Consider the following 22,661-nt stretch of genomic DNA (forward strand, 5'->3'; position numbering starts at 1 on the left):
ATTGTGATTACTAGGAGTATTGTGACATACGGGACATCACTGGTGTGTACTGATAGCAAATGTTGGCAAGTGCAACGGTTCGGAGAGTCGTACTTATGGGCGTACAATATGTTTAATGATTTCGCAATCCAAGTGCATGCATCCAAAGAAAAATCGTGAGTTTTGTAAGGGGGAGGTTAGTTTGTATCCCCGCTGGCTTTGCTTGACTTTCTCGGCTTTGATTCGGTGATATCGTCTATATCATTGGGGTAGCACTGCTAAACAAAGCAGTTTCAATAGTAATCATGCATGATTTTGTAAAGATATGACATAAGTGTATAATTAAAATAATTTTTTAGATGAACCAACAACTGCAGCATAGCTCGGGACATTGCAACCCCTCCAGCTACAGAATTTTGAGGGCCCCCCTTAAAATTCTGCCCCAGTTTGATGGGTTGACGTTTTTGACTGTTGCTCATGCGATGATTGACTGAAATTACTTCGGAATTTTGAGGGTCCTCCTCAAAATTCTGCCCTAGTTTCCAATTGCGGGGGGGGGGGGGGGGGGGGAAATTTTTATTGAATTGTGGCCGAACCCATAGGGCTACCTATGTATCCCCTCTTAAAAGAGAATCAGTTCAGGTGTAGTTCAATTACATCATATAAGGAAAGCATAAAGATTACACATAGTAACGCTTGACTGCATCTGAATTGATCGGCTTCGGCCAGACTTCTCCGTCCATTTCTGCAAGTATGAGGACTCCTCCTATTAAAACCCTGTGAACCATGTATGGACCCTGCCAGTTGGGAGAGAACTTCCCCTTGGCTTCATCTTAATGCGGAAAAATTTTCTTTAACACCAACTGCCCCGGTGTGAACTGTCTTGGTTTGACTCTTTTGTTGAAGGCTCTGGACTTTCTGTTCTGATAGAGTTGACCATGGAAAACTGCGTTCATTCTCTTTTCATCTATAAGGGCTAGTTGCTCATGATGACTTTTTACCCATTCTGCGTCATCGAGCTCAGCTTCTTGTATGATCCTTAAGGAAAGAATTTATACCTCAGCGAGAATGACAACCTCTGTACCGTAAACCAGCATATAGGGGGTTGCCCGGGTTGATGTATGGACTGTGGTGCGATACCCAGTATAGCAAATGATAACTTCTCGTGCCACTGCTTATGCTTCTCTATCATTTTCCTCAATATCTTCTTGATATTCTTGTTGGCGGTTTCTATAGTTCCATTTATCTAAGGCCTGTAGGCTGTGGAATTCTTGTGTTTGATCTGGAAAGTTTTGCACATAGATTTCATCAAGTCGTTGTTGAGGTTGGAGACGTTATCAGTAATGATTGACTCTGGAATCCCGAATTGACAAACAATGCGGTCGAGGACAAAGTCTACCATGATTTTCTTAGTCACTACTTTGTAAGAGGCTGCTTCGACCCATTTGGTGAAATAGTCTATGGCTACCAGGATAAACCTGTGTCCGTTGGAAGCAGCAGGCTCGATTGGTCCAATAATATCCATCCCCTAGGCGGCGAACGGCCATGGTGAGCTTGTTGTGTTAAGCTCGCTTGGAGGTACCTTTATCATGTTTACATGTATCTGACATCGATGGCATTTCCGGACATACTGGATGCAGTCCGTTTCCATAGTCATCCAAAAGTAACCAACACGGAGTATCTTCTTTGCTAAGACAAAACCTTTCATATGTGGACCGCAAGTCCCAGCATGAATTTCCTCTAGCAGCTTGGATGTTTCCTTTGCGTCGACACATCTTAATAATCCTAAATTGGGAGTCCTCCTATACAGGTTTCCTTCGCTGTGAAAGAAGTTGTTGGACAACCTCCGAAGTGTGTGTTTCTGAGTAGGATTAGAAAGCTCCGGGTACTCTCATTTTGCCAAATATTCCTTGATATCATGAAATCAAGGCTTTCCGTCTACTTCTTCTTCAACATGGGCACAATAAGCTGGCTGATTATGGATTTTCACTAGAATGGGATCAATGAAATTCTTGTTGGGATGTTGTATCATAGATGATAGGGTAGCCAATGCATCGGCGAACTCATTCTGGATTCTAGGAACATGCTGGAATTCCGTCTTTGTGAACCTCTTTCTCAATTTCTGTACATGATGCAAATACGGGAGCATCTTGGAGTTCTTGGTTGCCCATTATTCTCATACCTGATGTTTAAGTAAGTCCGAATCTCTAATCACTAGCAGCTCTTGAACGTTTATGCCAATGGCCATTTTGAGCCCTAAGATGCAAGCTTCATACTCGGCCACATTGTTGGTGCAGGGGAACCTGAGTTTGGCAGACACTGGATAATGCTGACCGGTTTCTGATACTAGGACTGCTCCTATGCCAACTCCTTTGAAGTTTGTTGCTCCATCGAAGAACATTCTCCAACCGTCATAGGATTTTGCAATGTCTTCTCCTATGAATGATACCTCTTCATCAGGAAAATACGTTTTTAGGGGTTCATATCCTCCATCCACGTGGTTTTCAGCAAAGTGGTCTGCCAGTGCCTATCCCTTGACCTCTTTATGAGTTACGTAAATAATGTCGAACTCGCTTAACAGGATTTGTCACTTGGCTAGCTTGCCGGTGGGCATGGGCTTCTGAAAGATGTACTTCAAAGGATCTATCCTTGATATGAGATATGTAGTATAGGCACAGAAGTAATGTCTTAGCTTCTGAGATACCCAAGTCAGGGCACAACTGGTGCGTTCCAATAGAGAATACCGAGCCTCGTACGGGGTGAACTTCTTACTGAGATAATAAATGGCTTGTTCCTTCCTTCCCGTTTCTTCATGCTACCCGAGAACGCAGCCGAAAGCTCCACCTAACACTGCAAGGTAGAGTAGTAAGGGTCTACCTGGCTCGGGCGGGACTAAGATTGGTGGTGTTGACATGTACTCCTTGACTCTGTCGAAGGCCTTTTGGCAGTCATTGGTCCATTTGGTAGCGACGTCCTTCTTCAACATCTTAAAGATTGGCTCACAGATAACTGTAGGCTGTGCTATGAATTGACTAATATAGTTAAGCCTTCCTAGGAAACTCATCACATCCTTCTTGTTCTTTGGATGTGGTAGTTCTTGAATGGCTTTGACTCTTATGTGGCGGCTCACAATAAACCCAAGCAATTTTCCAGAAGGAACCCCTAATGCATACTTTGTGGGGTTTAGTTTCAGGTTGTACCTCCTTAGTATATTGAAGAACTTCCTCAGATCTTCCATGTGGTCGGTGACCTTCTTGGATTTGATAATAACATCATCCACATATACCTCTATCTCCTTGTGTATCATATTATGAAAAATGGTAGGCATGGCCCTCATGTAGGTGGCCCCTGCATTCTTTAGGCCGAATGACATCATCTTGTAATAGTACACTCCCCATGGCGTAATGAAAGCCGTTTTCTCAGCATCTTCCTCATCCATCCAGATCTGATGATAACCAGCGAAGCAATCTACGAATGATTATAGCTCATCCTTGGCGTAATTGTCAATTAGGATGTGTATATTCGGCAAAGGGAAGTCGTCTTTTGAACTGGCCCTGTTGAGATCCCGGTAGTCGACACAGACTCTGACCTTCCCATCCTTTTTTGGCACTAGTACAATGTTGGCTAACCATGTCGGGTACTCTACTACCTTGAGAACCTTAGCTTTGATTTGCTTGTTGACTTCTTCCTTGATTTTCAAACTCATATCATGTTTGAACTTTCTAAGTTTTTGCTTTACCGGCGGACACATTGGATCGGTTAGCAGTTTGTGAGCCACAATAGACGTACTCAAACCAGTCATGTCATCATATGACCAGGCGAATATGTCCTTATACTCCTTTAGAAATTTTGTGTATTCTTTCTTTTCTGATGGCGATAGGTGAATGCTGATTCGTGTTTCCTTGACGTTTTCTGCATCTCCTAGGTTGACAATTTCGGTCTTGTCCAGGTTGGACTTAGGTCTGTTCTCAAAGTTCTCAACTTCTTTGATAATCTCATCAGGTATGTCATCTTCCTCTGAATCAATGTCCATTTGTTGTATTGTCTCATTGTATGTCACAGTCATTGGTTCATCAAGATAAGTAATAGTAATGTCTGAGGCTTGTCGGGCTTTGGTTGTCCTGATGGTCCAATTATTAAGATGTGCCCCTCTGCTCACAGCCTGCACGGAAAGGCCTTGTGAAATAAAATGATGATGTTAGATTTCACAAACTAACCTTTGGGGAAGGGAATAAATAAAAAAAAAATAAAACAAAAGGTAATCAAGTTAGTGAGGATTATAAAAAAGTATTGCAATATTTAAACACATAGTACGAGAATGTAAAGCGTGTCCTAATTTGGGAACCTCTTTGTGCCCGAGGTAGGCCTAGCAACAAATTGATTTGGAGAACTTAGAATGATAAATGCCTCATTTTATTGATAAAGATAGACGAATCCCAAAACGATACTAAATAGGCAAGGAATAAAGTCACTAATGGCCATTGGCCTTATTACATTTATAAGGCGAAAAAGTAAATTCCTATCTATTTGGTCCTAGAAGGACCTTCCTCATGTTGAATGCTCTCGTTGATCAAATCCTCCAGTTCACGTAGGTTTACCAGCAAAAATGCCTTTGCCAGGTATTCTCCTTCGTTTCCCTCAGTGTTCTGGTAGTCGGTGACTCTCTTCCCCACTTTTCCTTCCAATTCCAACAAACTATATTCCAACTTTTTGCTAGCTTTGGCGGCCCTCTCTTTACACTCATTGATTTGGTCATTTGACGTAAGACTCCTCCACTAGTCTAGCAAGAGTGGGGGCGTGCTAATCATACTGAAAATGGGGATCTCGTGCCTCATTTTTCTACAATATAAACAAGGTTAGGCCCTTACCCCCACCAGACTCGACTATTAATATCAACAATTAACACGAAGGATTTAGTTCTCCAAATATGCATAGAACGTGATGATGTCCATTTGGGTTTAGAGAAACCCAGTGGACTTTTGGACAAGGCTATCATAAGGATCATTATATGGACAACATAACTGATCTGACTAGGTTTGACCATGATGCATGCATAATTTAACAGAGTAAAGTTTCTATGGGATTTTAGACTGGTACCCTTGAGCAAACAACTCAAGGGGGAAGGTACGGAACCGTCGAATGCACCGTTGATCGACTAGTTTTACCGCAAATATGCCTTTCCAAATTTAAAAGGGTAATGATATAGGAAGAACGCAACCACTACTAGCGTTGCTATAGTATTTGTTTGGCATGAGTGGAGTATGATATTGAACATGATTATGCAATAATTAAAAGCATGTTGACATGTATTTGCACGTTAAGAAAGCAATAAATATAGCAGTTTCATAATTTAAAGCAGTTAAAGGAAGGAAACAAAAAGATGTGTCAGTTTTGCTTTTGAAGAATAAAGTAAATGCTAAAGAAATTAAACAAGTAATTGCACATAGGGAGGTACAAATTCACAAGAACAATCTAAAATGGTAATAGCCTAAAAATCCCCAGCAGAGCCGCCATGCTGTCGCGCCCCCTTTTTTTCCTCCGCGGAGAGGAGTCTGGGTTTCGACATTCATGGGGTGTAATGACTCATTCCTTTTGGGAATGGGGTTTGCATTTTTTGAAGAGTTGCCACCTAATGATTTGTAAGGTGTTTAGGGCACCTACATGATTCATTTCTAACTATGCTTGATAACTAGAGATAAGGTAAGGGCTTGAAATTATCCTAAGGGGAAGGTGATAGGCACCCCTCAAGATCCACTAGTGTAGTTTCCGGCCAGACAGTTTTTGTGAATTTGTGCAATTAGCAAATAAACAAGTAAGGCTCAAGTAATAGGGGGTTTAAGTTTAAATACACAAGTGTTTGAAAACTATTATTGAAAGGAAGGTTTTGAAAAAAAAAAAGGGATACAATCTAAGCGTACTTATAAAAAAATAAAAGGGTGTCCTAGGTTGTTTGTAATATGGATCACATCAATGCAATACCTGGTATGACACTCCTCAGAAGAGAGGATACATGTGGTATTAGCGCACGGGTCATCATATCTATATCTACCCTTTCCCGCCCCGTGAAGGTAATTAAAGCGAGGGTTGGTCTCGACCCCTATTGCATGTTGTTACCCATCCCTTCCTATCAGTCCCGGAGGAATTTAGGACTCTTATCCTATAAGAAGGAGGTTCTAGGCAGACCCTTAGATTTAAAGGTAAAAATGCTAAAGCGAAACACAAAAACATATAAGACCGCAATTAGGGGAAAACATATAAGTAGATAGAAGGCTCAGTTATACCTCCGCAAACAGTGCACTTAGACAGCACGACTTATACACAGTTAAGGTCTGAATTTTAAAATCCTAAAGCAGGGTGTTTAAGTTAGAACCAGATTCATTATATAACTTAGAAAAGAAGTCCGAATCAGGCCTGCCTGCTGGTTGTAACAGTCTAGAATTAAACAGAGGTAGTTCCAGTTTTTATAATTACTTAAGGCTTGCCTAGGCGTAAGTAGTATTCAGTAATTATTCAGAATTGTTGAGACAATTTAGAGCTTATTATTACCTAAAACATACTGTTTTAGTTGTAGAGATTATTACCAGTTATTCAGAAACTTCGCAATGTAAAACTAGTACCTTACTACCTTTTCATGAGTCAGTAATTAACTAGGCGCTTTTAAACAAAATGCAAACAGGATCCTAGAACATGTTTTCTAATATGCACATGCAGATGACAGAGTTCCTAAGGCATAGTTGCTAAATGAAAGAATTGCAGAATTATTAAGGAACAACTTCTTGAGTAACAGTTTTTTTTAATTTATTCATCCTAGAGGCAGGATTTCTAAGTGATGGACACGAAGCATGGATTAATGAATGAGATGCGGAAGCAGGAAACATGAATCCTAAGAGCATGATTTCTAATGCATAATGCTAAACATGATTTCTATTGCACAACTTGGAATATAAACATAATAACATGTTTTCTACCCTTTAACAACTATATATCATGCATATTTTTCCATCCCTTTTCACTAGCCAACCCCATAATTGTTTACAAATTATTACAAACCACGTGGTTGAATTACATGAGAAAAATGCAAAAAATAAGAAGTTACAACCATAGGAAGCCTGATCTTGACTTCCTCTTTGAGTTATGTAATAAACCACTTCAATGTCAATACTGATCCAAAGCCATTCTCATACCTGGGCGTGTCAGAGTTTCCTAAGGACCTCAAAGGATCCCGGGCAATGCTCACACCCAGATTGTATAACCAAGAGTAAGTGCAATGCCAGCCCTTATGTGTCCAGGTTCAGAGGGAGCTCAAGGGTCCCAAAGCAAGGCTCACACAAGAGGGGCAGAACCTAATGATCTAAGAATGCATATGAGAGTGCTGAACATAGACTCAAAGGAGTTGAGTTGGAAAATAGTTTTAGAAACAAAATATTTGAAGAGAGTTTGTAAAACAACAGAAGAATTGCATAATAAAATAGTTTTTTTGAAAGGGAAAGGGGGTAGGAGCAACAGCAACACACAGAGAACCAATTCAGAGAGAATTACATGCTTCAGTAGTTACAAACAGGGAATATGAGTTGGGGACATAGAGGACCCAAATCAGAAACACATAATTAGTCATGGATTAGGTACATTATAGACATGCTAGTTGAAGGACATAAATTGGAACGAGTAAATATGCTGATCACATTTAAAGAAGGGCAAAATTTTAAGCATGTCGAGTAAAGCAGTAAACAAACAATACAACTCAGCAGCATGAGCCATTAAGCTAGAAATAGACAGTGATTGACAACAAGGGAACACATAGGTTTGGGTTTCAGAATTTAAACTAGGAACATACCAGTTGAAGGATTAAAGTGCAGAAAAAGTGAAGCAATCAGAGTTCCAAAGTCTAGCCTTGGATTTCAGTCGGCTAGACAAGGCAGTAGCACAAGTAGTAGAGAAAGAAAGAGAGTTTGAATGTGTAAGTGTGTATTTTTGAACTCAGTTGTTCGTGTCTTGTTAATTAAAGCATTAAGGTATTTATAGCTTTTAAAACGAGTAGAAAAATAAGGTAACAAGGAAAGGTTTGACACAAATATGGAAGTAATCACAGTCAGAATCAATTAATACAAGTATTCCCTTTAATCAAGGAATTACTGCTCAAACGGTTACTAATAGGGGTAATTAAGAAAAGAAAATAAATTTGACAAAGATTGATTTCTAACCATATAGGGGATAGTAAAAGTATAGAGTAAATAATTGAGTCTAAGTACAAAATATACTTAATTTTGGGAAAGGATTCAACAGGGGTAAACCATCACAGCAAAGGAAGTGAATCCATCAATTTAAACAAAACGAGTGAAACCAAGAGTTTATAAGAAAATATTTGCAATCAGTCGTAACTTGAGGAAATCAAGATCAATCAAGAAAGAATCGTGATTCTGCACTTTGCCATATAAATAGAGAAGAATGAACATGCAAGGCAAACCGTATTGACAAAAGAAACAACTAGATGCACACAAACATACAACAGTAATAGGAGTAGGCTAGGGCTCAGTAGTAAAGGAACCTACTCGAAGCATAGTAGTCAACAAAGTCAAGTAGTCACATAGAACCAAAAAATGAAGAAAACGGTCTAGCACATAGCAATAGGTAAAGGAGATCTTTTAAAAACTCTCAGTAACAAGTGAGGAAAATTTCAAAAAACTAGGGTTTTAACAAAGTTGAGTTAAAAAGGTAGGAACTCAGAATCAGTCAAGTTAAACAAAGAGAAGGATCTAAACTCAAAGAACTTAGTCGGAACAAGTATACAAATAAAACAAAGACAGTTCCGGGACCCCGAATAAAACCAAAGATATTTAGGGTTTTCAACATGTTGAATCAGGTAGAAGAAAAGCATAAACAAATCGTTTGAACATAGTAAAATCATAAAACAATACTGAAAATCAGATAAGAGACCTTTTAAAAGAGTTTAAGAAAAACCCTAATTGTTGAAAACGAAAAGTCGCTTTGAAAAATCGGAAAACCCTTAAGGAAAACACTTAAGAGGTTCATAACATACACAGATCTAAGACAGATCTGAAAGAAAATCGGAAAGCCTTTATAGTTAGGGTTTCGGAGAACCCAGAAAGATGAAAAAGACTTTGAAAAGTTACCGATCTAGCCGAAAAAGCCATGGATCTGACTCGATCGGCCATGGATGGCCGGGAAAAGACCATAGATAGAAGTTGAGCCAAGACTGGACTAGATCTCCTTGAGATCTATCTATAAAATCACAAAATCAAGCAACCAGGGGACATAGGAGACAAGTACACGTCTCAAACAACCATGAGAGTCCATAGATTGGGTGAGAATCGAAGGAGATTAGGGTTAATTTGGGTGGTGGTGGCTAGGGTTGGCTTTAGGTTTCAGAGAGAGTTTGAGAGGAAAGGGATTCAAGGGCGTTGGGTTGGTGGAAATGAAGTAGGTTAAGGGGGTCGTTTGGGTTTATTTTAGGTAGGTGAAATGGTGGTCGTTGATCTGAATGATCAACGACCTAGATTAAATGGGGTAGGTAGGGATCCGGGGTTGGGTTAGGTTTAAAGGGTTAGGGTCGGGTTTAAATTGAAATTAGGCTAGGAAATTGGGGATTCATTTTGGGCTAGATTTTAAAGCTAATTTTGGCTATAAATTAAATATCCATTTTCCCTTTTAATTTATAAAAAATAGTAAATAACTTCTAAAAATTAATTTAAAAGGCTAAAATAATTTATAACACACAATTAACAATTTTAAAAATACAGGATCCCATTTTTATGAATATAAAACACGATTAAACCTTAAAATGGCTAATATTGCAATTATGTGCATTTAGCTTTAAATAATACTAAATGAAATTGTAAAAAATATGCTAAAATTATTTTAGCCATATTTTTGGCATAAATATAAAAATCCAATAGATGAATTATCAAATAATAATAATAATAATAATTTTAAAAATAATTACTGGGATTTTATGGATAAAAAGGGAAAATAAATCAATTTAAAAATCTCAAAAATTATGGAAAAAATAACAAAATACTTGGACATGCTTATATATGCATATATAGGCTATTTTAAAAGTATTCTACATATTGAAAAAAAGGAAAAATTGGGCATCAACACCTTGCAGCTCTAGATGATGATAATCATGGAGTTATTCCTCATGTACGAGCTCTCCCCCTGACTGTGGTTCAAGCTCTGTGTGTTCTGTTCCTGGCTGGGTCATTTGAGCAGCATTGTCCCAGAAGTGGGTGTACATGGTTGGAACCATCACCACCCCGTATTTGAATAGGGTTGGTGCTGATAACATTCTGATGTTCAAGGAGAATTTCCTCAATTCCTGTGGGCAACGTAAGATGAACCTTTTTTCTCTTCTTTCCTTGAACGCTAGTGTTTTTGGGTTTCTTAGCATTCCATATTCCACTCTTGTTGTTGTTGTTGATATTCCGTCCTCTTCGTCCTCCTTTTCCATCTATTGGGTTGAGTTATTCTGATTGTTGTGCTCCATCTGAGCATTGTTGTTGTTGTTGAGGGGGATCGGGTTGGGAGTCAATACTGGATTCTCCTGTTGAGTTGTTGCCTGCTATGGAAACTGCCATGCTTGGTTTTCCCGCGTCATATGGACTGTTGTTTGGGTCTGGGGAGGGTTCCCATTGTAGTAGAAAGGGTTTGGGTTTGGTGTTTGGCTCAGATTATGGAAGAGTGGGAGGTTCAAGTTGGTTGAGTTTGGTGTAGTATGGGGGTACTGGTTCTGGGAGTTCCAGGGGTTGGAGCTCACTGGGTTGAAAGGGGGGTATGTTGGTGGTGTTTGATTATCCATTCCAATTAGGAGCCCCCCCCCCCCCCGTTATTATTTGTGCCAGGTAGCTTGGATTTTCTATTTTGGATTGTTATGTTTTGGCCATTGAGTTGGAGGTTCATGCTCAGTGCATGTCCCATGAGGCCATATTTCAACCATGATTCAGGAACATGGTTCGGTGGGAGTGGAGGGGTTGTGAACACGATGTGGGTTTGATTCATTTGCATGGGAGGGGTAGTTTTCATTGGGATGGGAGATTGATGTTGCTCCCTTATCCACACATTTCTCATTGCCCTGAAGTATCTCCTGTGGTGATTGTTCATAGGGAGCCTTGGCATTTTTACTTTTGGTTAACTCAGTATTTCCTGGGGTAGTGTTATGGCTCATGCAAGGTTTTGGCTTGTTTAAATTGTGGGGAGTGGTCCTGTTCTTGGGTGTAGCTAGGTTTAGGGTCTTAGGATCTTCCATTATCAGATCTTGCTCATTAATGATGAATTGATTGGTTGTCATGTCTAAGGTTTCTTGTACCGTTTGTGATGGACTAGGTATATTTTCCAAGGGTGTATTTAATGGTGATTGGATATTCCTTAAGGCTGTCGTATTGTTAGGGTCATGTTAGATCTCCATAACGTCCATATCTTGTGCTTTGGGTAAGTTGACCGGTGTGGTGTTCTAGGCAAAGGGGGGTTCATTATTGGATTGTATCATAAGGGTTTCAAATTTATTTTGGCATGCTATGGAGTTAATAAACGAGGTTGTAGGTTCTTTAATAGTATTAATGTGTCTTGGTAAATTGTTCATTAATAAGCCTAATTGGTTTTGGTTCTTGTTGCCTAGCGAGATGCTATTGTTGTTTTTGTCTGTTGGTTTTTGTGGGGGGGCTTTGGTTATTCGGGCTGGTTGGGTAGTTCCCTTGGGAGGTACTTGCTATGATGTCTCTGTTGTGCATTAAATGGGCGCCGACTTGTGTATTGAGGGTGTCAAGGCCTTGTTGTTTATCAAGTGGGTGTTGTGTGGGCTTTAACTAAGGATGCCTTAGTGTCCAGCTGGTCTTTGCATTGGTTCTATGGCATTTCATTGCCCTCCATGTTCGATGATGGTGTTACTTGGTTGCTGCCATTTTCCCGTGGTTTTTAGGATTCTAAAAGCTTGTCGTCGTTTTCCCAACTCCATGGTTTTTGTTTTGGGTACTGGTTTTGGGGTTGGGTTGGGTTGGTTTTTGTTTGTTATGGCTTCCAACACCTCCTTCTCTCCTTCCTATTTTTTATGGTGAGATACTACCGTCCATTGCTCAATTTCTTTAGTTAGGGAGTAGATTTCTTGTGTGTTAATGTCTTGGTTGTTTTTGTTTTGGTCCTCCGCCTTAGGTTGGTTAGGGCAACTTCTAAGTACACGTCCTAGTTTCCCACAGTTTGTACATAGTATTTTAAATCCCTCGTACTCTATTTTTTGGTAATGTTTGCCTAGTATAACATGGTTTTTAGGGGTTTCTCTATTGAGACTAGAATACAAACCCTAGCATATTTCCCTCTTAGTGCCGATAAAGTACATGCGTCTATGCGAATTAGTTGTCCTAGCTTGTTTCCTATCTTTGAATATTGAAGTCATAAAACACCGTAGGGAGTTCTGGGAGCCTAGCCCAAATCACCGAGTAAGTTAGGGAGGCTTCTGAGGCCACGAATCTGGGCTCTCATTTCCTTATTGTGAGGTATTGGTTTCCTATGAACCATGGTCCCTCATGCAAGGCTTTGTCATAGTTCTCTCTTTTGTTAAATTTAACTAAGTAGTAGTCATTTCCAAGATCTATTAGCAATATTTGTTATGAAGGTTTCCATATGGCCTGGAGTTTCCCTTGAAGGAATAAGTATCCTACTCTTCTTCCAAAATTTTTTATAATAAAGGCATTTGACCAGTTTTTGTACATTCTCTCCTTATCACTGGAAGTGATAGTGATGAAATTATCCGACTCAAGGATGTTGTCCACCTCATCCGAGGCAAAGAGATTTTCGCTCTCATATGAGGGGTCAAGGGAACCCACGTTACTTTGGACCAGAATGTGGTTCATGTCCTGTTGGCTTGAGGTATTGCAGGTAAGTTTGTTCAAGAAGGAACACTCTTCTGTTCCCATGATGATTCTTGGGTTCTGCTGGTATGGAACTTCTGAAGTTGTATTGTCACCATTTCCTTGCCTTCTGGTTAGTGTCTGGGTCGTATCTTAGAAGTGGAAGTTAGCAGGGATTCATTGTTGCTCCGATCTGTGGGCTTGGTGGTGTGCATATGGGGAGTTCTGGTGCAGGGAGAATAGTGTAGGGGCGAAGGGATAGGAAAATGCAAGAGAAGAGACTTAGGTTAAGTTAGAGAGAAGTGGGACTCTCTCTCTAACCCATTTTGTATCGTATATTCATATATACAGTTTAAATTTGTTGTGTTAGCCATTACTGGTGTTGAATCAAGAAAGAGAAAGTCAACTACACAAAGTGTCAACTTATCCATTAACCCCGAAAATAGTTATTGTACATCATTTGATGATATAATATTTGAATAGATGGTATTGTTTACTGTAATTTCATAATATTATGTGTCAGAAATATATAGAATAAACTTGTAATATTATAAAGAATAATTTACGGGTAGAATTATTATATAAAAATATCAGGTAAATATAAAATAAATTTATTTAATAATAACGAAGGGAGAGATAAGAGGAAAAGATAAGATAACGAGCGACTACACCAAATCAGTCATTATGTAAAGTGATACTTTTTGGCGTTGCGTAACGACGAATGTAATGATACTATATAAAATAATTTAAGTAACAATCAAAACAAATATTGTATTTAAAGTAACAATGCAATACAATACAATAGTTAACAACCATCCAAACAAAGCTCTTAAGACATACAACATTGAGGGGTCGTTTGGTAGGATGCATTAGATAAAATAATGCATGCATTAGCTTTGTATTAATAATATCTTGCTTGGTACATATTTTGAACCTATGCATTAGTTATACACCTTATTAGTATTATCTTATGCATAACTAACACATAGAAAATTATGGTATTAACAATGCAATGGGTTTTAATGCATGCATTAGCTTAGTTAAAGACAAAATTGTCCTTCAAAATTTACGCTTAATTAAAATATGCTATTATATTAATGCAAGTTTGAAATAATCCAAATAGGTGAGAAATAAAATTATATCCCTGGTAAATAAATAAATACTTAGAAATTTTTTTAATAAATAACTATCCCATTCTATACTATAATATAGGTAGGCAAATCACATATTTTTTTAAAAATATTTTTCATATAAAAACATTCCTTAACATAATTTTTTTTTAAAAAATATAGAGTGGTGGACTAGTTTTGAGGGTATTTTTATAAACAAATAATATTTTTAGAAGTGCACTACATCAAACCAAACAATGGATAAAAAATATGCCAACACAATTGTGTTAGAGAAAATAATGCATGCATTAGCTTTGTGTATTAGTAATTCTTTGTTTGGTATACTTTTTCAAACTATGTATAACTAATACAAATATTAGTTATACACTCTATTTAGTATTATCCTATGTACTAGTGTAACGCTTCGCGCTTCGCGCGGTTATTAACAAAAAGAATTGCATCTTGTTGACATAATAACTCATTTAAATTATTGCGTGAAATTTTCTTCAAAATCTCTTTAATACAGCCGTGATATACTTCTTTTCAGTCATTACTACTGTTGTCTCTTGGCAAAGGCCTTTTAGAGTCCGATGAAGCAAGACAATATTTGCATTGATATTGATAAAATCAGGAGACAGTTTGATTAAGGATAAGTTTTTACAATCTTATTTACTAATTTCGATGCCTAATCCCTCACAAATCTAAGATAGTAGGACACATAAAATAAGCTTCCAAGGTCCATAATGTGTCCAAAATTCAGCTTCTATAAAATGTCAGGAAAAAATATCACACAGATGACCATCATGACAAACACACACATAAAAAAAATTTAAAGAAAAATATCTTCTGTTTAAATTCACATATGGCCAAGTAAAATCATCTTTAAGATTCCTCTTTATGTGTATATATGATTCAAACTTAGAATGCATACTATACTAAAGGTAAATTAATACTACTAAATAAGTATCAAGTAAATTCATCATAATAAACCCAAAAGAATCATCTATTCAAGTCTTTGTTTTAATTTACATACAAGTCAATTATTCATAACATGCCACAGAAAAAATATATCAAACGATTATTCATAACAAGTTCATCTTTTTGCATCAAATGCCAACCATTTCGCCTCTCAAATGGACCTTTGAATTTCTTCTGCATTGCTTATGTGGATTATTTATGGAGAAGTTTTAATTGGCCGTGACTTTGTATCTGGTAGTTATCATATTTGCGCCCGTCAATATTTGTTCCTTCAGCTTGAGAAGCACAAACTCCCTGCATTTGAAGCAACATATATTTTTAATATCATATATGACTAATAAACATTATTGATAGAAAATGATGTCGATATTTAACAACAATCAAGAGCATAAAATCTAATGATGTTCGGATATTCAATCCTCGCAAATATTTGACTAAAATGATAAGCTAGAAGATCTAACATAGTTTTACATACTCTCCTTGGTAGCTCTTCGGTTCCATTTTCTTCCCAAAAGATATTGAAAAAAAAAAAAAGACTTTGATAATAAAGAGGAGTCATCTCTGTAGTTATTTATTTTAACAAATGCATATTAAAAGAAGTAAATAAATAATTATAGAAGGGAAAAAGTTGAATAGTTATAACTTTAGAGACATTAGGGCTTCTGAAACTTAGGTAAATGATAATTTAGGTGAAAAAGGAAAATATAAAATAAAGAAAAGATAAATACCTTTGATGACCTAATCTGCATATGCTTCGCATTGTTGAGGCAGCAAAGTAAAGGGGTTTATATGAGCCAAAAAAGCAAGGCCGTTACTATTTATTGTGACTCTCCAGTTCTTTTATCCCTCTTCATTACCACTAATACAACTCTTTATTACTTTCTTTGTTAGCACAATCAGTAAATAAATAAATAAACAAATAAATAAGAAAGAACATGCAAGGCAACTGATGGGATGACGTAGCCCGTCACTATTACATTTCATATTGTGAATTGCCACATGGTGGCACATACAAATAATGTACACTTTAGTTACAAGTTAATTAATTAATTTCTCTCTTTCTATATTTCATAACTGAATTCTCTTCGTAACAAAATAGTAATTACACTTTTTTGTATATTCCATAATTGAAATCTCCTCATCCATAAGCCTCATCAGTTTCCTTATTAGTTCTAGGTAGTAAATGATTTTTTGTATTAGAATTAGAAAAAAATCTCAAAAAACCAACAAAAAAGAAATATGAAAGCTGGCCATATAGAAATGCCACATCAGCTGGCCAATTCCCTGATTTATATATTTATATAGATGGCTAATGCATAGAAAATCATGGCATTAGCTATACAAAGGCTATTAATGCATGCATTAGCATGGTTAAAGACAAAATTATCCTTAAAGTCCCTTAAATTAAAGAATATGGAGGACATTTTTGTAAACAATTAAATTTCTTAAAAATTATGCAATGTATTTTAATTTTTAATACATCACACCAAACAATGCATAAGAAATAATCTCTATATAACTAATGCAAACATAACTAATATCATCATTATTAATACATCCTAATCAGCATTATTTATCGTTAAATTTTAATAAATTTATTTATCGTTAAATTTTAATTAATTAATATTTTCAACATTTACCACCCTCTTCCAACCCCATTTTCCTCTTCAACCCCCCCCCCCCCCCCCACAACACCCAAACCAAAAAAAGAAGAGAAAAGTCGCGCATTTGCAGGCAGTTTAGGACAGACAACGTTGAACTTTTCTCAAACATTCCACCGTCGTCTTTCCGACTGTCTCCACAGAGATCTTCAAAAGAAACCTCATTTCCAGCGATATAAAAAAATTAACAATTTATCAATTTGAGAGATTTTCGCCTCTTTTAATTTTTTCTCTCCTTATTTTGGGCATAAAAAAAGGTTTAATCACAATTAAATGGGAACGCCGGTATTCCCAAATCTGGGAAAACATTGCTCTGTTGAGGATTGCCGGCTCATCGATTTCTTGCCTTTCACCTGCGATTGCTGTCACAAGGTAACCACCCTCTCCTTTCTTCTCTTTATAAAAATTTGTGCCATTTTTTAAAGGATCCTTACACAAATAGCCAGTCGGTATACATAGTTTATACTTTAATTACATATGATTATATACATATTATACATCTGTCAGCTATTTTTAGTTTGAGCTGTTAGGTGTGGTCATTTGAGTTACTTTTTTTTTTTTGGTACAGTTGTGCCATTTGTTCCATTTTTCTTTTGTAGTATATGATCTGACTGTCTTTTTGTCAATTTTGAGCTGAAATACATTTACTTTTTATGTTTTTCGATCTGGGTTTTATTAAAGTTTCAATCTTTTCTCTCTGTACCATTTGTGACATTTTCGTTTTATACATGATTTACTGCCTTTTGTCAATTTTGTGTTGAAATCTTTGTCTTTTTGAGTTTTTTTATTTGGGTTTTAATCAAAGTTACAATCTTTTTGTAGGCGTAGTTGTTGTATAGTTGCTTGGTTGTGGTGGGGGTGGGAGGAGGACAAAAAATTGCTGAAGATTTGTATTGTGGGAGAAATTGGGTTGAAGGAAATGTGAAGGAATTTCTGTTCAATGTTGAGCATTTTGTGCTTTTCCTCCTCAGTGTTGTCAAAGGCGCGCTTAAGCGCTAAAGCGAGGCTCAAAACATGTTGAGCGCTTTGCCTCGCTTAGCGGACGCTTTAGTGTTGTCATCAACGCTCTAAGACATACTTTTCCTCGCCAATGAGCGTAATCATGAAGAGGCAGACCTAAACAATTAATTTTTTTTGATGAAGTAAGAGATATTATAAAAAGCATCAAGAAGATGCAAAAGAGCACTGTCCAGGTGCTAATACAAAAGATGATATGTTAGCTCTGTACAGATGGTCCTATGCTAGTGTTAGGGAGCTAACAAAATCCAAAAATAATTCGGGGGAGCTAATAGGGGAGAGGTTACTCCAGCTATATAACAAAACTATACAATTAGTTTTCAAGGAGTAATTAGGAGTTGCTAAACCCTCTAAACATTTTCTATTCCTTTCTGTCCAAATAGCCCAAAAAATACATCCAGGAATCATTTTCCAGATCTTGCTGATGGATTTACCAACTTTCCATCGACTCCAGCTACTATAAGCATCTTTAGTACTCTCTGGCATCACCCAGTTGAGTCCTAAAACTGAAAGGAACATATTCCAAATATCCGTAGCAACTGGACAATGCAAAAATAGATGTCTGTTTGTTTCAAAATCCTGCTGGCACATGTAGCATCTATTAACTATGGGAATACTCCTTTCGCAAAGATTATCTTGAGTGAGGCACGCTTCCTTCAATGCAGTCCAGCTATGACATATAACTTTGGGGGTAATTTTGTTTTCCAGATGAGCTTCCAAGGCCAATTGTCCACCATTTCATTTTGGCTAATATTATGTAGGTATCCTGCTTTCACTGTGTATATTCCTTTAGTACTTGCTCCCCATATGAGTTTATCTGGAAGCTGCTCATTGACCATGCATTTCTCCAATTGGTCCAGAAGGCTAAGTAATTCATCCAGTTCCCAGTCTTGCACATTTCTTCTGAGGATTGGAAACCAAGAATTGTCTGCTCTATTCTGATAGACAGTTGAATCAGGTCTGCTTGCTATTTGATAAATGTTTGGAAAGTCATTTTTAGAGTTGAATCCCCTAACATTTTGCAGACCTAAACAATTAATATTTTACTTTATTGTAAAAAAATCAATTATTCATGCTTATAATTATTAATCATTATACATGAATATTTATATTTTTTTCCATTTGCGCCTTTCTTCATTAAAACTCACGCTTTCTTTGCGATTTGCACTTAAAGCCCTGATGGACCTTAGAGCTTTTTTGCGCTTTTCGCCTTTGATAACACCGTTCCTCCTTCCATTGAAAGCCTAGGAGTCAACTTATGGCACAATCTGCTATATTGATGAGGATTTTTGTAGCAATTAATTAGGCAGCTATTGAAACAGTTAAAGATAAAACATGAGGTAATCAGATATTGAAATTTTAACAGCAGTTAGCACCCTCCACCTCCAACTATAAGGTTGAGAATCGAGTAGCGAAGTGGAAAATGACCATATTTGAGACTCCTGAATAGGAGAGTTTGCGGGTTGGGCTTTACCATATCAAAATATAAGAAGGAAAGAAAAAAATTAAATCAGTTATTCTATATAAGCTTATGCTCAATTGTTAGTATGATACAACAATAGAGGACGAGGTTTAGAATATCAGACAGTTGATCTTAGTATTTCCACGATTACTCTCGTGTAATGTGCATCTTGGAGTACCAGTAGTTGACGTGCTTCAATGGTTGATTAAACTTTTACCTCTGTGTCTGTATTTATTCTGAATTTTAAAGTGAAGTGTTCCCAAACTTCTAATGTGGCTTTTGCAATGGAGATTTCAGGAGTTATTCTCTCTACTTTTAGGTGAAAATTATTTCAGTTGAGTAATAACTTCTTTTTAGGTGAAAATTGGTTCAGTTGCTTTATGATCATGAAGAGAAAGCATTTCTTTGATTTCTTCTGTAAAGACTATCTTTATTCTCTTGCCTGATCTGGTTTGATTTCAAGTCTGTATTTAAAAATCTAAACTTGAGTAGCCCGTAGTGGCTGTAGATAGGCTAGACAGATGAAGCATAGAACGGAATCTACATTTTCTTTCATTTTAAAGTTCCCACTTGTATGTACTGGTTTTAAGCTCTATATACTGCTTCTGTTATAGCAACTCTCTCTTTGGAAGTTATTGCTTTAAATGGCAAATTATGATTCAATTATACATGTGCATATGTCTTAAAATTTAGTCAACCTTTATCTTCGTTTTCTCATTCAAGCCTCCAATTCCTCTATCCGTATTGGAAGATACTGCTTTGTATACTTGAATTTAGTGGCGGGATAGATTTAGCAATATAGTATGTAACAGTAAATGAAAACATGAAGTTTACAATTTTTTTAATTTTACGGTGGATATATCTTGTATCGATGTATGTGGTTGTGTTCATGTCAATGCAATTGATGTTTCATTCACTTTTAGCTTTCCAAAAGTGAGAAAATAAGTCCTCACTTCTTCCTGATGTGTAAATATTCTGAAGCCCACTAGTATCATTTAAGAGTTAGTGTTTTTCCCTCTCTGACACCCTATGTTGTACTGGCTTTGAATAAAATTTGTCTATAGAGTTTGTTTTGGTGGATTTTGGGTGAGTAATTTTGGGTGAGTATCATAAGTTTTGAATCTTTTAGGGGCAAAATGCAAGTAGATGATATTCAGTATGATGGACTCAGCTTTGTCTATATGAGGGCCATTTCCGCATCGCAAAAGTATGTGTTGTCCTGCTTCCTCGTCCTATTTTTCCATTTATATCTTTCTTTGTTTTTTATTTATAATCTTTTATGTTTCGGAACAAAAATATGGATACCATATTGAGTACAAGTTTGGAAAGAGAACCAGCACTGAAGGGATCAAAAAGACTTTCTCCTGTCTTGCCTTGCATAGTTTTCTTCAGGGGCTCAGTTGCTGTTGTATTTTTCTCTTCTTTGTTTTGTTGGTTCATTTGGAAATCTATGACTTTAATATTACCATAACTTGATCATTGATTGTAAACTCCGATCTCGGATGCTGAAGATGTGTTAACATACAAATAACTCCTTGCAGGTGTTTTGTCTAGAACATCGGAGCTATAATAGACACGAATGTCCAACAGCTAATAAGAATAATGTCACAGTGGTCATTTGCCCGCTCTGTGCCAAAGGCGTACGCCTTATTCCTGATGAAGACCCCAACATAACTTGGGGATCACATGTGAACACCGAGTGTGATCCCTCAAACTACGAAAAAGCCACAAAGAAAAAGAAGTGTCCTGTACCACGCTGCAGAGAGCTCTTGACTTTCTCCAACACAATCAAATGTCGGGATTGTACTGTCGATCATTGTTTGAAGCACCGGTTTGGACCTGATCACAACTGCCCCGGACCTAAGAAACCAGAACCTGCTTTCCCGTTCATGAACTTTCTGAATGGAAGTAAAGAAGAGCCCAAGAAACCTCAGTCCACGTCGTCCTCAAGATGGACCACGAGCCTATTCAAGGTAGTGTCATCTGTAAAGGAAAAGTTGAGCAGCGAATTTAGTACAACACAACAGACGGGCCAAAGCAGCCGTTTCACCAGCCACAGTGGTGCGAACACCAGCAGTCAAGTAGAGCAATGCCCACAATGTCATCTAAGATTTTCTACCATCAAAGCTCTCATCGATCACGTGCAAAAAATCCACGAAAAGAACGGTGTCATGAACTTGACAGTCGATGTCTGCCCGAGGTGTAGTAAAGGTTTTCGAGATCCTGTGGCCCTTGTGGAACATGTTGAAAGGGAACATAAAGGAACTTCTAAGGCTTAGAGATGGAGGTACATGTAAAGAAGCAAAAGTACATAATACCTTTTTCTTGTTAATTCTTTTTCATAAACAACAAGTCTATTTATTCTTACACTAAATTTTCTCGTGAAGAGGGGATGTTCTGATGGTAAGCAACCTCCACTTCCAACCAAGAGGTTGTGAGTTCGAGTCTACCCAAGAGCAAGGTGGGAAGTTCTTGGAGGGAAGGATGCCGAGGGTCTATTTGGAAACAGCCTCTCTACCCAGGGTAGGGGTAAAACACTACCCTCTCCAGACCCCACTAAGTGGGTTTATACTGGGTTGTTGTTGTTGTTACACTAAATTTTCTTGTGAACATGATACTGATTCTTTTACAAAGTGGATTTTCCTATTGTATTTCACTATCTTGTGTTTCATTACACATATCCAATTGGTATATAAAGGAAGCAATTTTTTTGATTTTTATTTTTATTTTTAAAACATGGAATGCAAATGGAATCCATTCAAAATCTATTGGAGTTCACAGATAAAGTACTCCCTAAGTTAATATATGCTTAACAAGGATTAAAGTATTAAACAAATGGGCGAACTTATAATCTATTGAAATACTCATTTGACAAATTGTCTTCATGATAATTATTCCTTTTTATTAATCTAGTAACAATTTCACACTCATATAAGCTTTCAAGTCTAACCAAACTAAGAGCCCGTTTGGACATTAAAAAAAATCTCTTTTTTTTTTTCGAAAAATCTTCACTGTTTTTCGAAATCAATATTTGGCCATAAAAATTTCCAATATTCACTTGAAGATGATTGAAATTTTTCGAAAATTTGAAAACCTCCAAAAAGACTGTATTTCAAAATTTTCACTCAGATCACTTACAAAACTTCAAAAACAACCCAAAATTATATTCATGTCCAAACACAACTCTAATTTTCAAATACCATTTTTACTTGAAATTTTTTTTCACTTTTTTTTTTGGAATTTTACAATTCTTATATCCAAATGCCCATTAAATACATGTAGAATTTTTAGTCGATTTAATTTAATTTTTCTTTTTTTTTTAGCTGAGGGTTTATCGGAAACAACCTCTCTACTTTCTCAAGATAGATGTAAGGTCTGTGTACATACTACCTTCCCCATACCCTACTCGTAATATTACATTGAGTTTATTATTGTTGTTATTATTACTTTGTATTTTCTTGAAAACCCTAAGCAAAACTATTTGATCTCTCAAAACCTTAACGCTTTTGCATGTGTCAATAATCTTTTTTTTCACGTTGTGTCCGCTCTCGCATTAAAGCCACGATTAATTTGAATTTGCGCTGCGTAAGATTTTAAA

The 22,661-nt window shown here is 37.0% G+C and overlaps 1 protein-coding gene across 2 annotated transcripts; it reads left to right on the plus strand.

Moving 5' to 3' along the window:
- The first annotated feature begins 16,623 nt into the window (after window positions 1–16,623).
- LOC107781177 (zinc finger AN1 and C2H2 domain-containing stress-associated protein 13) lies at window positions 16,624–21,709 on the plus strand. 2 transcript variants are annotated; one of them, XM_075233608.1, is made up of 3 exons: window positions 16,624–16,956; window positions 20,605–21,350; window positions 21,451–21,709. In XM_075233608.1, the coding sequence occupies exons 1-2, from the start codon at window positions 16,858–16,860 to the stop codon at window positions 21,340–21,342; spliced, it is 837 nt and encodes a 278-aa protein (XP_075089709.1). In that variant the 5' UTR covers window positions 16,624–16,857; the 3' UTR covers window positions 21,343–21,350; window positions 21,451–21,709. The 2 variants fall into 2 exon arrangements, with proteins under 2 accessions (XP_075089709.1, XP_016457326.1); XM_016601840.2 differs by having other exon boundaries at window positions 16,625–16,956; window positions 20,605–21,709.
- The last annotated feature ends 952 nt before the right edge of the window (window positions 21,710–22,661 follow it).

The sequence above is a fragment of the Nicotiana tabacum genome, chromosome 16 (assembly GCF_000715075.1).
Source record: "Nicotiana tabacum cultivar K326 chromosome 16, ASM71507v2, whole genome shotgun sequence".
In the NCBI taxonomy this organism is placed as follows: Eukaryota; Viridiplantae; Streptophyta; class Magnoliopsida; order Solanales; family Solanaceae; genus Nicotiana; species Nicotiana tabacum.